Raw genomic sequence first — 18,541 nt, 5'->3', positions numbered from 1 at the left:
TTTACTTATGAATCCAGATGCAAACTGCAAAGACCCAGTCTCTGCCATCACATAATGTGCCAGCAGATCTGGTACTGTACAGTTTAATAGGAGTGCTCAGGAGAAAAAACAACAGAAACCTGGATCTGCAGGCACATTATGCAACAGCAGATCAAGATCTTTGCTGTTTACAGTTGGACTCTAAATATAAGCAAGTATATCCAGTAGTGAAACACTGCTATAGTGTCCTGAAAATCATACCAGGTCAAATACATATAAATACAAATAAGCCAATAAAACTTCATTTTCCTTAATTGTAACAACATGATTTTTGTCAAAATGTACAAAACATGTAAAACTAAATATCTGAATATTGTGTCAAACTTTTATCAAAACTGGTCCCCAACAATTAGTTTTAAAAACATGAATTTGCCTATGGTTTAAAGGAAGAAATGTCCAGGTGAAAGTTTTCAGTCCACGTGAACATGGACAAACAAGCAGTATTAGTGATAACTGCATAGACACTAACTGATTAGTGGTTTACAGGAAGAAATGTCCAGGTGAAAGTTTTCAGTTCACATGAACATGGGCAAACAAGCAGTATTAATGCTAATTGCATAGACACTAACTGATTAGTGGTTTACAGGAAGAAATGTCCAGGTGAAAGTTTTCAGTCCACGTGAACATGGACAAACAAGCAGTATCAATGCTAACTGCATAGACAAAAACTGATTAGTGGTTCATGGTAATTAATGAGAAGGCCAAAATAAAAGAAATGTGTGTTTCCAGCTGACTGACCATCCATGTTTTTCATTGCCAACCTTTGCACTTTTTTTCTTCAGGGTTAAATTTTTTGTCTTCAATTTTAAACATTTTTTTAAACATTGCCAAAACTGATTTGCACACCTAACTGAAATGCTTTTGTCCAGTACTTGAAACACTTAATACATTATATATATATATTTTTATATTATATAATGTGCAAAAAAACACAAAAATACAACCTACGTAGCTACCTCAATTCCTATTTTACAACGAGTACAGGAGGAAACGTGCATTTCTTTTTGGTGCCTAAACAACGGACAAACTCTTATTTAATATGTCAAATTCTGTAACACAGGTATATCCTAGTGACAACCAACTATTAATTTTGTAACACAGGTACATCCTAGTGACAACCAATTATTAATTTTCCATAAAAACAACCTATATCTTTACCTCAGCTTTATTTCTGTAGTCTTTCAGCACAACTGACTATCTGACGATTGGCACTCAATAGCCAGGAGTGTGCTGATGTGCTGTTATATATATTCCCAAAGTAAAATCCCTTGAGTATCAATATACTTACAACTTTTGATGACTACAAATATCAAATAAATTTACAACTTGCCCATGTGAGGCCATTTTGCAGCGACCAATATGCCTTGAATTGACAACTTCCCTATATGAGACCATTACGTGGAAGTTAAATTTTCTGATCTGCTGCTATCAAATTGACTAGTTTTTTTCTCCATATATTTTCAAATTTATGCTATTTGGTTTTGTAGAAACATCTCCCTGACATATTCTGCACAACATTTAAAGCATGCAAATAATTACAGGTTAACATAAAATAAATGTTTGTACATTCTTGTATCATGAATCTAAATTACTACATGTGATAACATATGGCATAACAGATATGTACTGTCGAATACAAAACTGTGTTTAACTGAATTACTTAGCCACATTATTGTAATTGTAAAATATGTAAGTCCCCAACTGGAGACCAAACAGTCTAATGTCCAACAAAGTTCAAAACCATTTAAAATTATGTAACATTGCCATAATGCTATGAAACTAAAGTCGGGTCATCTACATATGCATGCAAACACACTTACAAAATTTAATTTGCCTAGCTTGAATGGTTTTTGATTAATAGTGCTTACAAGGGTTTTGTTACAAAAGTCCAAGTCCAAAAATAAATTCCAAAATGTATATAGAAAAACACTTAAAAAGTAGCTTTAATAGCCTGAAAATTTAAACAAGGTCATGATTTCAAATACACATGCCAAATTAAATATCTCTGCAGCAGTAATTTTTGCCCAATCATGCAAAGAAGCCTATATGATGGACAGTTATACTGACATAATCATTGATTGATTGATTGACATACATATTTGGATAGATGGATGGATGGGACCAAGTCAATGTGTCCCTGCTGCAAGCAGTGGAAGCCCACTCACACATATATATATATATAACACTAAATGTTGGCAAATTTATCAATACCGTATATGCTGTATTGCATAAGATTATCAAATAATAAAAATTAGCTAAAATCATAATTGTTTCAAATTAATATTTTGCATATTAATTAAATACCGACATAAAATATTTACAAAATAATGAACATATACTTGTTTACACTCCATTGGTATATAGCACAAAAAATATCTCTGCAAATTCAATCTTCTAATTCAATTCACAAAAATGTTTTGGTAGTGAAAAGACTGCAGTTGACAGAATCTTTTTATCTTCTTTATTTCTATGAACTTTAAAACCTATGCAAAGAACCAGTCTTACATACAACTTTAGGCTTTTCCAGAATAAATGTCTAAAGTGGGACATGATGCCATTTTTGTCTAAAACTCCACTATGATCAAATTTCAATTAGACCATTACAAAACAAACTGATGGAAATGGCAAAAAAATATTTATGGTTACAAAGATAACAGTTTGTTAAAATTTACTTATATTTTGATTTATGCTGATTACTAAAATGCAAAGAAAAATTATTACAAATCTTTCTTAATTTCAAACGTTTTCATCATACTTTCATTTTCTGCATTCCGATTCAGATATGACCTACAACCCTTTCTGCTTTAGCCAGGAAGTAGCCAATACCAATTCATACCAACAATACTGTACACTGACCTGATGGTGCACGGCATGGGTGAATACAGAATCTTTAACAGTAGAGTCATTTCATGTGAGGTACTTAGCTTATCCATGTAACCAGGTGATCAATATTGACACAGTTGAAATGACCACTGTTACCCTTTGGGACGAAATAACACACCTGTTACAATAATATACACAGAGCTCTGGATGAGGCAGTTGGAATGGTCACTGTTACCCACTGGGATGAAACAATACACCTCTAAAAAACCCACAAAAACATACACAGAGCTCCAGATAAGGAAGCTGGAATAACCACAGTTACACTGTTGCCCTCTGGAACAACTCAATACACCTGTACACAACTCAAAATAATATACACAAAGTTTTGGATAAGGCATCTGGAATGATCACTGTCACCCTCTGGGATAAAACAATATACCTGTACCCAGCCCATAATAATATATACCGAGCTCTAGGTAAGGAGAATATTTGCAAATTTTATGGAAACATGTTGCCTAAAAATGCATGAAGACATTTGTATGTGGTCAAATTATGCAAACCAAGTTTTCAGCATATGCTACTTCTGCCATAAGCACATTTCAAATGGAATTACTGAACCTCTGAGCTGAGCACTCCAATACAGCTATATAATTACATGTACCCTGAATTAATTAGTCTTGACTGCTATATAATTACATGTACCCTGAATTAATTAGTCTTGACTGCTATATAATTACATGTACCCTGAATTAATTAGTCTGACTGCTATATAATTACATGTACTCTGAATTAATTAGTCTTGACTGCTATATAATTACATGTACCCTGAATTAATTAGTCTTGACTGCTATATAATTACATGTACCCTGAATTAATTAGTCTTGACTGCTATATAATTACATGTACCCTGAATTAATTAGTCTGACTGCTATATAATTACATGTACCCTGAATTAATTAGTCTGACTGCTATATAATTACATGTACCCTGAATTAATTAGTCTGACTGCTATATAATTACATGTACCCTGAATTAATTAGTCTTGACTGCTATATAATTACATGCACCCTGAATTAATTAGTCCTGATGTTCCAACAGGCATCACTCATGATTAAGACTTGGTCTGGAATAGTAAGTTTGCATTCTTTAATCTTCAAAAATTTACAAATTTCCAAGGAACCAATGCTCTACTGGATAAAAGAATTTCCAGGAATTCAACAAAGAATGGAAATTGGAATTTTAGTGGATGGCAAGAATGGAATTATGCATCATGCAGAAACCATTTTAGTATTAAGAAATAGCGTATGACAAGACATCTTGACAAACCCTAAACCCCATGTCAACAGACCATCCATTCAGAAGGTGTAGCGAAAACATTCAGAAATGACTAGATATCAGAAGAAGTCTTTTAATGAAAACAACATGCTGAAAGAAAGAAGAAAAAGCACATAAAAATCAAGATGGCCACAATGGTGTACAATTTTTTTGTAGGACTATCTAGACATGAAAGAAATCTTCCAGTTGAAATCCAAGTAAATATGACCATCCATTCCGGAGAAGCTATTTACAAAAATTTTAACCACATAACAGCAATATTTGATTTAATACCACCTAGATGATGAACCACATAACAGCTATATTTGATTTAGTACCAGCTAGATGGTGAACCACATAACAGCTACATCTGATTTAGTACCAACTAGATGATGAACCACATAACAGCTATATTTGATTTAGTACCAACTAGATCATGAACCACATAACAGCAAGATCTGATTTAGTACCAACTAGATGATGAACCACATAACAGCAATATCTGATTTAGTACCAACTAGATGATGAACCACATAACAGCTATATTTGATTTAGTACCAACTAGATGATGAACCACATAACAGCTATATTTGATTTAGTACCAACTAGATATGATATGAAGTCTCTGAATGAAACATAATAAAAATACAACCATTTTGTTCAGAAGGAACTGCAAAATTTTTGAAGATGGTTACTGAGATGGCCATATTGGATGTTCATGGGTCTCCATTGTCTTTATGAAGCAATTAGATGTCATAAGAAGTCTTGCACTGAAAATCCCCATGTCAATTCAACCAATTATTCAGTAATAACAAAAACAAGAATTTCAAAAGTTGTTATGATTAAGTGGAACTATTTGTACCTACGACCACCCAAACCCTGTGATAAATGTGCATGTAAAGTATGGTGGCAATCCTCAATGTAGTTTAGTAGAATTAGTGATAACAAACTTGTGCTTATGGATGGATGAACAGACACCTGATTAACAGATGACTGACAACAGGCCATCACATAACAAACACATTGCATGAGAGGCTGTCATACAGTAAGGATTTTTTTTAACATGAATAAATATCATCTTATCTGGTGACAGGAATTGTGATTTTATTTACTAAAACCTTTCTTTGAAAAACTGATAAGAACTGAATTCCAAATACACAAGTTTCTTTTTCTCCATTAATGACAGTTTCTCATGAAAAAAAAGAAAACAAATTTGCTGTAAAACTTTATTCTTCTGTGATTAAACAGCTTTAAGACAGGATTAAGATGTGAAAGGAGGAGTCACTAGAGTGCAAACAGATAAGGCATCTAATTGATCAAGTGCACACCTTTTTGTTTTGATAACCAATCCTGGCCTCATACCAAATGTAAGTAAAACCAGCTAGTTTCAAAACCCTGTCTATAAAGCTGGCCACAAGTAAGCAATTTTAAAAGTGTAAGACACATTTTTATCAATGAACAGACAGAATAAGTTACAAAAGAATTTTGAAATTGGAGTTAAATTGCATGCCCTCCAAATATTTGGCTTTCCACCATGAAATGTTTTACAGCAAAAGGTTTCTTGGTGAGTTGGAGTGTCTTAGTAGATTTACAATGAACTATACAAACGTCTCTGTCATCATAAAAAAAATTTGAATAAAAACTGAAATTAACAAAATAAACTTGAAGAACTTGCACAAAAGTTAAGAAGTAAACTAAAGACTTACTATGTGCTTCATCGTCCTGATCTAAGTTAGCAGTGAAAAGAAAAAAGGAATTATTTGATCTCTAGAAAATGGAGAAAAAGCAGAAAGTTTCAGAAGTCAATCTACTAGTTTAAAGATTATCTGACTGATTAAATAAGATATAAAAGAAAGAAACTCTGCTTCTTTTTATTGTGTCTCTGTACAGTCTACTAATTGGTTGGAAAAAACCCTGTTAAAAATAGAATTCCTTTTACTGTCAATATTAAAGTACTGTATGTACTAGCTTATGCATGAGCCCAAATGAAGTCAATACAGGCCCTAATCTGCCATCACATAATGTGTCACCACATCTGTGTTAATGTGGGCCAATAAATCAGCCCACACCAATGACAGTTTAGGGGCTGATATTGTCTATTTATTAAAGCCTGCAAATATCTGCAGCCAATCTGTGGAGCTACCTTTGGCTGAAGGGTTCTTTTGGTGACATGTATATCATATTTCTGGAGTAAATCCTATGTTTGGGGACTTATGAATCCATGTGGAATAGCACTGCTCTGTCCTGTGGCCATTTTGAATTTTGCGCTACATGTGGCTGTTACCAAATACCACTAAGTGTCTAAAGTGTACACAGGTGTGTTCCAGAAAGATATGCCTGCAGCAACTTGCACAATTTAATGAACAGGTGACATCAAGACCCACATATCATCCATCAGTGTCAACACAGATTTGTGGGGTTGATTTATCAGACTAGTGTCCATGTTCTCTGGTCTAATGTTTACACCTAACAAAGTGTATAAAGCCTGCACATTATATGACATGGATATGGGTCTGTGCAGTTTGCAGTTGCACTTGACTTACAAGGTGTTTGTATATACATGTTATTACTATAGTAGATAAATAAAAAAAACAATAACCCATTCAACACTTCAGAATGAAATGTCTCACTCTTTGGATAACAATATTATGGAGGAAAACTTTCTATGTTCAAAAGGAACCAAGGCAAAACAAATTCAATTAAGGTTTTAATGACAATACTAAAATGAGAATTTTATCCAATAGCTCTCAAATGAATTTTTATTATAAGCAAAACTGCACCAACTTCCTACTAACAAAGTAAAATCTTGTCTAACTTGTATGTTGCATCTTGTAAAAAATAAATTCCTCTTCTGCCAAGAGAATTTAACTCAACCAACAAAACTTGTCCATTTGATCTTTTATTAGGATAGTTATCTGGGCCTGTCCCATTTAAGAAACATGGGTGTGCACCATATATAGTTTTCATATGATCAAGATCATTTTGCCATGCCTTGCATAAATATCAGTACCCAGTTGCCTGGTATTTCAGATCCTTATTAAGGGAACCGACGCAGCACGCTAGACTTGTGACAGAAAGGTTAGGGATTCAAATCCTACCACTGGATCAGCCTGGGTTGGCTTGGGCAAGGTAAATAGCCTACTTGTGTTTCTGTACCATAAAACACACACACCCCCCAAAAAATCAATGAGATCATTATGAACATTACATTGAAAGGTCATTTGGACAGGTTATATAATTCTAAAGGTCAAATGGACAGGTTATATATATATAATTCTTCCTTAGTTTATCTGGACACTGCCATAAAAATGGACATCAAGATTTTTAGCTTATATTTTCACTTGCAAAATGAATCTATTCATGACAATGTGTACTTATTTATGGCATTTTTATTTTTAAAAATATTTGTACATTTTTGTCTTCCCCTTATTGGAAATTTTACTAATTAGTACCATGCAAAGAAGTTGTAATCACACAATGAGAGAGATGAAAATTAATGCTGTGATACCATATAATGATATGAAGTTGTGGTAAGATACACGTTATTCTATACATATATAATACAACAACAAAATATAATGCTTTAACAGTACATTTTTTGTATCTCTCTCTAATTATAATTATTATCATCACAGTGAAATATTTTGAAATTGAACACTTGGGATACAAAAATCCCCATAATATCAAAAATCTTTATTTGGTCCCAAACATTTCCTTCTTTAACCTCATATTTTTTCTTCACTAGACACCTTAAAAACTTGGATGTAAGATAGGCACTACTACATTAGGACAAACTAGACACCTTAAAAACTTGGATGTAAGATAGGCACCATTACATTAGGGCAAACTAGATAGGCACCATTACATTAGGGCAAACTAGATAGGTACCATTACATTAGGGCAAACTAGATAAGTACCATTACATTAGGGCAAACTAGACAGGCACTATTACATTAGGGCAAACTAGACAGACACCATTACATTAGGGCAAACTAGATAGGCACCATTACATTAGGGCAAACTAGACAGGCACTATTACATAAGGGCAAATTAGACACCTTAAAAACTTGGATGTAAGATAGGCACTATTACATTAAGGCAAACTAGATAGGCACCATTACATTAGGGCAAACTAGATAGGCACCATTACATTAGGGCAAACTAGATAGGCACCATTACATTAGGGCAAACTAGATAGGCACCATTACATTAGGGCAAACTAGACAGGCACTATTACATTAGGGCAAAATAGATAGGCACCATTACATAAGGGCAAACTAGATAGGCACCATTACATTAGGGCAAACTAGACAGGCACTATTACATTGGGGCAAACTAGACAGACACCATTACATTAGGGCAAACTAGATAGGCACCATTACATTAGGGCAAACTAGACACCTTAAAAACTTGGATGTAAGATAGGCACTATTACATTAGGGCAAACCAGATAGGCACCATTACATTAGGGCAAACTAGATAGGCACCATTACATTAGGGAAAACTAGATAGGCACCATTACATTAGGGCAAACTAGACAGGCACTATTACATAAGGGCAAACTAGACACCTTAAAAACTTGGATGTAAGATAGGCACTATTACATTAAGGCAAACTAGATAGGCACCATTACATTAGGGCGAACTAGATAGGCACCATTACATTAGGGCAAACTAGATAGGCACCATTACATTAGGGCAAACTAGATAGGCACCATTACATAAAGGGCAAACTAGACAGGCACTATTACATTAGGGCAAAATAGATAGGCACCATTACATAAGGGCAAACTAGATAGGCACCATTACATTAGGGCAAACTAGACAGGCACTATTACATTGGGGCAAACTAGACAGACACCATTACATTAGGGCAAACTAGATAGGCACCATTACATTAGGGCAAACTAGACAGACACTATTACATAAGGGCAAACTAGACACCTTAAAAACTTGGATGTAAGATAGGCACTATTACATTAGGGCAAACCAGATAGGCCCCATTACATTAGGGCAAACTAGATAGGCACCATTGCATTAGGGAAAACTAGATAGGCACCATTACATTAGGGCAAACTAGACAGGCACTATTACATTAGGGCAAAATAGATAGGCACCATTACATTAGGGCAAACTAGACAGGCACCATTACATTAGGGCAAACTAGACACCTTAAAAACTTGGATGTAAGATAGGCACTATTACATTAGGGCAAACTAGACACCTTAAAAACTTGGATGTAAGATAGGCACCATTACATTAGCGCAAACTAGATAGGCACCATTACATTAGGGCAAACTAGACACCTTAAAAACTTTTGGTGAAAACCCAAATGTTGATGTGACCATCCATTTAGCATAGCTATAGACATGATTTTCAAAATGTTCGTTGTGGCAGCCATATTTGAGGTGAGATTAGCACCATTAGGCCAAATCAGATATCATATTAAGTCTCTTTCTGAAAAACCCCATTTCAAAAATGACAATTCTTCAAGATAAGTATTGAGGCATCCATATTTTACCAGTTCAATCAGCACCATTTTCATATAGATCCAAGTAGATATCATGAAAAAAGGCTCAAAAGGAAAGCCCCATGTTGATATGATCATACATTCAGAAGTAGCTAGAACAAGATTTTCATTATGGCTACTGTGGTGGCCATTTTGGATGTCATTAAGGACCAACTAGACACCATAATAAGTACTCTGATGAAAAACTCATGTGAATATGCCTCACCATTTAGAAATATTTTCAAGATGGCTGCCATGGTGGCCACATTGGAAGTCAGACCAGCACCATTTTTATTAAGATCCGACTATATATGGTAAGAAGTCTTTTAGTGAAAATGCAGTTTTATTGAGGGGAAAAAACTTATTTTAATGATGCAATACTTACCTGTTGGTATTGATATGACCATCCATTCCGGAGAAGCAGCAATAACAAGATTTTCAAGATGGCTGCTCTGTTGGCCATACTGATTATCTGATAAGCACCTTTTAATTTAGGGCCTTTTATACCCTGGGATGAATGTGTGTGTCAAGTTTTATGGCAATGCTCTCAGTAGTTTAGGAGCAGCAGCAATAATGAAATTGTTTTAATAACTGACAGATGATGGAGGATAGACAACAGGCCATCCTGGCCGATTGCCAGTACAGCTAAAAAGCCATACAACTGAAACCAACTTCAAACTTGGAAATGTAAATTAACTTCCAAATTCCCTCAAACACTGATATTAATAGTCATGAAATTACATGTGGTCATGTGATAAATAAAACAAACACATGATACACTTAGTTAGATTATTTTAAGCTTGCAAATAAAACATATAATGTAGTCGGCTTATCAGTGAGTAAACTGAGCTGAAAATATTCCATAGGAAGACAAAGTAAAAACAATACTTGACATTTACAGAGATTAAGACTAAATACAAGCTAATGAAAAGACAAGTGTTTAATGTATATTGGTAATAAGTTCTAGATACCATACTTAATTATGTTTATCTGCCTATTATCTAATCAGGATCTTTGCTATTCATTTGCATAAATGATCAATTAAATATATTTTTGTATAAATAAAATGTGTGGACTCAATAACCAAGCCTGTGTGATCACTTTTCATATTTACCAACAGAGACTGACAAACAGTTTTCAGAATGAATGTATGTTGTTCTGCTACCTTTTCATTAAAGGTTAAAAAAGTAAACAGCTTTCTTCATTTTTTTCACTCTTACAGAACATACAGATGTTCTCTCATAATTACATTCCTTCTCAAAACCAAAAATAAAATTTAGTCCCAAGGGCTTTTGGTTTTAAGGGATTTCACTGTATTATTATCATTATCATTAAACATGGAGGTAGTTTAACTTCCAACACATTTTTAACTTTTGAATCAAAAATTTGTAAAGTTTGTCAGTACATAATTAATACAAAAATGTACATAACTACGCCCCCCGTACTAACACTATATTGCTATAATGACACAAAATTTAAAGAACTGAGATTTTCTTCTGTATTCCCATGTTTCACAATGTCAAAACAGAGACGACCACATTACCAGTATTACAAAGTAGTTCCAGGGCCATTTGACTCATTCAACTGATTGTCTACTCCACCAATTTGATGAAACAAGTTACTTAATCAATCGCACATATAGTGTTAACACGCCATGAACTTACTAGACAGGGGAGATAATCCATGCCAGTCAACAGTTAATACTGATATGACTGCAATGGTCATTCAGGTTTTTTTTAACATGCTACAAGCTTGAGCAAGGACATTTACAAACTTTTTTCTGAGATTAACTGTGTATGCAACAGCCACTTGAGAAAATGCAGAATTTGAAAAAAAAGGAAGAACAGTCTACTTGTCCATTTTTTTTAAAAAAAATTGGTAATTTAATCTGGATAACAAGATTTCCCTCAAATAAAATGTATATGTAATCAATCGTATGTATCTACATATATACAACACTCCCTCACTATAAGGCCCTTTATTATAGGAAAGGTATGGTCATGGATCCCATTTTATTAAGTAGCAGTGAAATTATATGCATCATGTACTTCATTATAAGGCAGTCTTACTATAAGGTGGTATACCGTGTCACTGATAGACAACATTATAATGAGGGAAGGGAGTACTGTATATGTATAATGTACTTCATTTTAAGGCAGTCTTACTGTAAGGTGGTATACCGTGTCACCCATAGACAACATTATCATGAGGGAAGGGAGTACTGTATATGTATAATGTACTTCATTTTAAGGCAGTCTTACTGTAAGGTGGTATACCGTGTTACCCATAGACAACATTATCATGAGGGAGTACTACAACATTATAGTGTGTGGGTGGGTGGGTGGGTCTGTCCATGTTACAGTTACATGTAATGTTCCTGATACTATGGAAAGGTGTTGTCATTATAAATGTCCCTGTTTCCAAAATTCATCACAGCTAGACCACAACAAAATCTGTATCAAATATATTTTTATTACCGGATTGTAGACAGACAGTATGTATCACCTGTGCTCAAAGAAAGGGGGGATGCAGGAGGTCGATGGAGAAGTGAAGAAGAATGTACCTACCTGCATACAAAGGGTGAGGGGCAGGAGATTTATATAACAATACTGGATAATGTACCTATATGCATAAAAAAGGGGAGGGGCAGGAGATGGATGGAACAGTACTGGAGAATGTACCTATATGCATAAAAAAGGGGAGGGGCAGGAGATGGATGGAACAGTACTGGAGAATGTACCTACCTGCATAAACTTCAAAATCCACATCTGAGGTAGATCCTTGACTAGACTTTCTCCGCATCACCACTTCCTCTTGTCCCTCTGAAGTCTGGTAAATTACTGCTTTCTCTTGTCCCTGAACACTTTCCATCACAGACTGGATCTCACGGGAAGAATTTGGAATGTTTTGTGAACTACCTGGAATGCTTTGTGTGCTATCTATTTTTATCACAGTTTCTTTTTTGGAATCAGAATATACAGGAATTGATTTAATTTGACCTTCTGTGAAATGGGGTTTTGTGTCATTTTCTTGCGTATCACTTGCTGGAGTTTGTTCTGAGTCTTGTTGTGTACCAGCCTGCATCTTTGGATCCCTTCCTTGTACACATGGAATATCTTCTGTAAGTGTGGTCATATCACAAGACTTTCTCTTATCTGGTCTCGTTTCATCCTGCAATGCATCAAAATGTATTACCATAAATGACATGTTGAAGTCTATGGTATGTGTAGAGACATGAAGATGTAAGACTATCAATGACATGTTGAAGTCTATGGTATGTGTAGAGTGCATGAAGATGGAAGACTATCAATGACATGTTGAAGTCTATGGTATGTGTACAGTGCATGAAGATGTAAGACTATCAATGACATGTTGAAGTCTATGGTATGTGTACAGTGCATGAAGATGTAAGACTATCAATGACATGTTGAAGTCTATGGTATGTGTACAGTGCATGAAAATGTAAGACTATCAATGACATGTTGAAGTCTATGGTATGTGTAGAGTGCATGAAGATGTAAGACTATCAACGACATGTTGAAGTCATTGGTATGTGTAGAGTGCATGAAGATGTAAGACTACCAATGACATGTTGAAGTCTATGGTATGTGTAGAGTGCATGAAGATGGAAGACTATCAATGACATGTTGAAGTCTATGGTATGTGTAGAGTGCATGAAGATGGAAGACTATCAATGACATGTTGAAGTCTATGGTATGTGTACAGTGCATGAAGATGTAAGACTATCAATGACATGTTGAAGTCTATGGTATGTGTAGAGTGCATGAAGATGTAAGACTATCAATGACATGTTGAAGTCTATGGTATGTGTACAGTGCATGAAAATGTAAGACTATCAATGACATGTTGAAGTCTATGGTATGTGTAGAGTGCATGAAGATGTAAGACTATCAATGACATGTTGAAGTCATTGGTATGTGTAGAGTGCATGAAGATGTAAGACTACCAATGACATGTTGAAGTCTATGGTATGTGTAGAGTGCATGAAGATGGAAGACTATCAATGACATGTTGACGTCTATGGTATGTGTGGAGTGCATGAAGATGTAAGACTATCAATGACATGTTGAAGTCTATGGTATGTGTAGAGTGCATGAAGATGTAAGACTATCAATGACATGTTGAAGTCTATGGTATGTGTAGAGTGCATGAAGATGTAAGACTATCAATGACATGTTGAAGTCTATGGTACGTGTAGAGTACATGAAAATGTAAGACTACCAATGACATGTTGAAGTCTATGGTATGTGTAGAGTGCATGAAGATGGAAGACTATCAATGACATGTTGAAGTCTATGGTATGTGTACAGTGCATGAAGATGTAAGACTATCAATGACATGTTGAAGTCTATGGTATGTGTACAGTGCATGAAGATGTAAGACTATCAATGACATGTTGAAGTCTATGGTATGTGTAGAGTGCATGAAGATGTAAGACTATCAATGATATGTTGAAGTCTATGGTATGTGTGTGCTTCATCAAAATGAATTACTATAAATGACATTTTGAAGTCTATGTTTTGTGTACAACAAAACTGATGACTATAAATGACATTTTGAAGTCTATGTTTTGTGTACAAAAATACTGATGACTATAAATGACATTTTGAAGTCTATGTTTTGTGTACAATACATACTGATGACTATCAATGACATTTTGAAGTCTACATTTTGTGTACAATACATGAAGATGGATGACTATCAATGACATGTTGACGTCTGTTTAATGTACAATGCATCAAGACGTACAATTATAATGGACACTTTGAAATCTGTTTTGTGTGCAATACATACTGATGACTATCAATGACATTTTGAAGTCTACGTTTTGCGTACAATACATGAAGATGGATGACTATCAATGACATGCTGACATCTATGTTTTGTGTGCAATGCATCAAGATGTACAATTATAACGGACACTTTGAAATCTATGTTTTGTGTGCAATGCATAAAAATGGATGACAATAAATGACACCCTGAAGTCTATGTTTTGTGTGCATTTAATCAAGATGTATGACTATAAATGACATGTTGAAATCAGTCTAGGATTTGATGCTGATGACATTTGGAATTTCATCTTTGGGAAGTAAAATTAGGTTTTATGTTTGTAAAATTGTGATCTCTGTTTTCAGAGGGAATGACTCTTGAAGGACAGTTTGGATAAGCTGAGGGCAGGGTACCGAAGGTGGGAGGGAAGGTGGAGTGCCACTTCTTTTTATCTTTTCGATCAATGGTTTTGTTGTTGTTGTTGTTGTAGGGTTTAACGCCATTTTTCAGCACACGATAGGCTATACATGGTGGCCAGTATTAATGGTGAAGGAAGAACCCGGGAAATGCCCAGAAAGAACAACCGACCCTTGAGAAGCTACTGGCAAGCTTCTGACATACCCACATTGGCTGAATCCGAGACTCGAACCCATGCAGGCAGAGGTGAGATGGCAGTGATCCGTAACGGAGAGTGCTTTAGACCACTCGGCCATTCGGGGCCCCGATCTATCATTTTGATTTTGCGTAATACTTCTCAACAATAATTGTGAGATCAACCATGTCAGAAGCTTGCCAGTAGCTTCTCGTGGGTCGGAGTTCTTTATGGTGTTTTCCTGGGTTCTTCCTCCACCATTAATACTAGCTGCCATGTATAGCCTATCATGTGCTGAAAATGGCATTAAACCCCACTGAACACACTGAATAGGCTAGGTGATAAAATATAACTGCAGAGATTTATTTATATTTGTCACTAACAGATGTAAAAGAAACTGACTACTGTTCTTTTGTTGCAGCATGGGTATGCAACAATTGACATCCTCTCTGGAATCTGAATAATTCATACAACTGTAAATTCCTCTAATATTAATATGTTTAGACTTTCAAAAATCTAATTCATATTTTTGACTGTCATTGAACTATCTACAAGGACTCTACAGGATAAAATCTCCCAATATTTTACCATCTGCATGAAAACAAATTATTGCCAATCTTGGATCCTGCCATTTGCTCTGAAAACTTTCAGACCCCAAACATGAACAAGTACCATTAATTATGGCATATCTAACCTTAAGGACACAGGTTATTCTTTATACCAGACACAACACCCTCCAAACTGTCAACTCATAAAGGGTTAAATGGAATGATGAGATGATCTTCCCATGTGACTATACCTGCTTTGATCTGAATGTGCTGGTAAATTAGAGTACTGGTAATAATCTCAGACTGTACAAAAGTGTGTAAAAGCTTCCAAAGTGAATTTAAATGAATTTTCAAAAGATCAAAACCAGCATTCATATCCATTCATCAAAACTAATTTTGATTTTCAAACTTGACTATAACTGAAACATATCTTTATATTAAATGAGACTTAATTAAATTGAGAAATCAGACTCAGCAATAAGATTTAACTAAATTGAGAAATCAGACTCAGCAATGAGACTTAATTAAACTGAGAAATCACTCAGCAATAGAGACTTAAGTAAACTGAGAAATCAGACTCAGCAATGAGACTTAATTAAACTGAGAAATCAGACTCAGCAATGAGACTAACTTAAATGAGAAATCAGACTCAGCAATGAGAATTACTTAAATGAGAAATCAGACTCAACAATGAGACTTAATTAAACTGAGAAATCAGACTCAGAAATGAGACTTAATTAAATTGAGAAATCAGACTCAGCATGGAGACTTAATTAAATTGATAAATCAGACTCAGAAATGAGACTTACTTAAACTGAGAAATCAGACTCAGCAATGAGACTTAATTAAACTGAGAAATCAGACTCAGCAATGAGACTTAATTAAACTGAGAAATCAGACTCAACAATGAGACTTACTTAAATGAGAAATCAGACTCAGCAATGAGACTAACTTAAATGAGAGATCAGACTCAGTAATGAGACTTAATTAAAATGAGAAATCAGACTCAGCAATGAGAGGCTCATACTGAGAAATCAGACTCAGCAATGAGCTTTCTTTAGAAATTTCTTCAAATGTTGTTGGTTGCATACATCAGGAAAACAACTGCTGTTTCAATGATTTTCTATATTTTTTATCTTCATCCATATTTGACAACCTACCTACCAGCACCACTTGTCCAATATTGAAAAGCCTTCTATTGGACTCTAGGGTCTTAAGATAAGTAATAGAAAAAAGCGAAAAACCAACAAGTTTTGTAAAATTCAACAAATAATTTTATTTCCCTAGAATACAAAGTGAAAATGTAAAACAAACTTATGGTATTGCAAATCAAATCCCAAATAATCCTATAATTACTAACACAAGTCCTAATGAATAAAATCTGGAATAAACTTTAGTGGTATTCCAAATAATTTACTATGCTGAAGGCATCGATGTGACTGTAGTGGCCTGTAGTCTCTAATGTACTTTTGTACTAATGACTTGAATTGTAATAATGTGCCAAGTTGCATCACAGTAATAAAATCCAAGGTTTCCTTGTCTGAATTCACTATTATTCCAAGTGATTGTCTCTTTCCAAGAGTATTTTAGAGCGCTTTGTATTTCCAGAGAGAAATTAAATAATTTCAGCCCAAATCAAACACTGAAAACAACAATGATTATGTCTCAAGATCTTAAAGCATGAATTAATAATTTCAAGCTAAACATGATTATATTATATATAAAAATGAAAACACAAATGAAGAGGACAAAAGTTCATTTCTAGAACAATCCAAGCTATAATTAGACCAGGTCTGTTACTAAAATTATATTTATATCATAGAATGTGGTGATCTGGAGGACGTGGCATTTCATGGACTCTGATTGAGATAAACAGGTTTATAAAACTAAATCAATGATTCTGGTCAGGTAGAAAAGAAAAAGAACTTGATTTTGGACAAGGTCAGCTACAAAATACAATTTGACGTAACAAAAAACCAAACAACAATGCAAATTAAATATACATAACACGTCTCTGTTCTTAGAAATGATGACCCTACCATACAGCAGATCAGCATAATTTGTGCCAGTTTGAAATTCCTCGATACCAGGATGATTTCTGTCAAATTTGGTTGAATTCTGTTGAACAGATTTTGAAACGAATAAATCTAAAGCTTTTTATATTTTTAGAAATGGTGAACATCATTTGAAGGGAAAGCGCCTGACATGAAGCTTTCTGTCAAATTTAGTCATAATCTGTAAATATGAGTGGATTTTGGAAAGTTGTCATTTAAAGATTTTTTCCATGCAGTAATAGTGGCTACATTTGAAGTCTGATCTTCTTCATTTGCACAAATTTGAAAGCCCTTCATACCAGGATGCTGTCAAATTTTTGGTCAAATTCTGTTTAGTGGTTTTTGAGTAATATTTTAATTTTCTTTCTATCTTTTGTGTGTGTGTGTGTGTGTGTGATTTGGCTTTTTAATGTAGCTTTAACAATATTTGAGTCATACTGCTATGATGTCTGCAGTGTAGCAGGGCTTATAGCGATGTCTAGCATTGGGGTATTTTTCCGAAGACGTTATCATGATGTCCCACCCAGTCACATTATCTTGATACCCAAGGCTTACCAGTCCTAACACTAACCTCTGGCTGAGTACCAGTAAAGACAGCCATATATTGTTAAAACCCAACAGGCAAAGATGTTTTCTGCAAATTGTGTCCAATGCTGCTGAGTGGTTATTGATAGGTAGTCATTTAATTGTCTTTCCATCTTTAGTAATGACAGCTATATAGTGTTAAAACCCTTCATGCAAGGATGTTTTCTGTCAAATTTGTTTACAATTAGTTGTTTGAAGGTTTTTCTACATTTGGTAATGGTGGCCATATCTGATGACGAATCAGAATCACTTGTACAAACTAGATGCTAAACTAATCAGAATCAGAA

General features: G+C 34.7%; 1 protein-coding gene across 5 annotated transcripts in view; it reads right to left on the bottom strand.

Annotated features, from left to right (window-relative positions):
• The window catches only part of LOC149784853 (uncharacterized), a 404,070-nt gene that overhangs the window by 280,648 nt on the left and 104,881 nt on the right, over window positions 1-18,541 (bottom strand). For all 5 annotated transcript variants that reach the window (XM_089978427.1, XM_089978423.1, XM_089978426.1 and 2 more), the window contains exon 13: window positions 12,429-12,855. In XM_089978427.1, the coding sequence (XP_089834553.1) occupies window positions 12,429-12,855 (427 nt within the window). The remainder of the gene's footprint in view (window positions 1-12,428; window positions 12,856-18,541) is intronic.

This window comes from Sinohyriopsis cumingii, chromosome 13 (assembly GCF_028554795.1).
Source record: "Sinohyriopsis cumingii isolate HCF-2022 chromosome 13, ASM2855479v2, whole genome shotgun sequence".
Lineage (NCBI taxonomy): Eukaryota > Metazoa > Mollusca > Bivalvia > Unionida > Unionidae > Sinohyriopsis > Sinohyriopsis cumingii.
The sequence above is the reverse complement of the archived record's forward strand: the minus strand, read 5'-3'. Positions and strand labels throughout refer to the sequence as shown.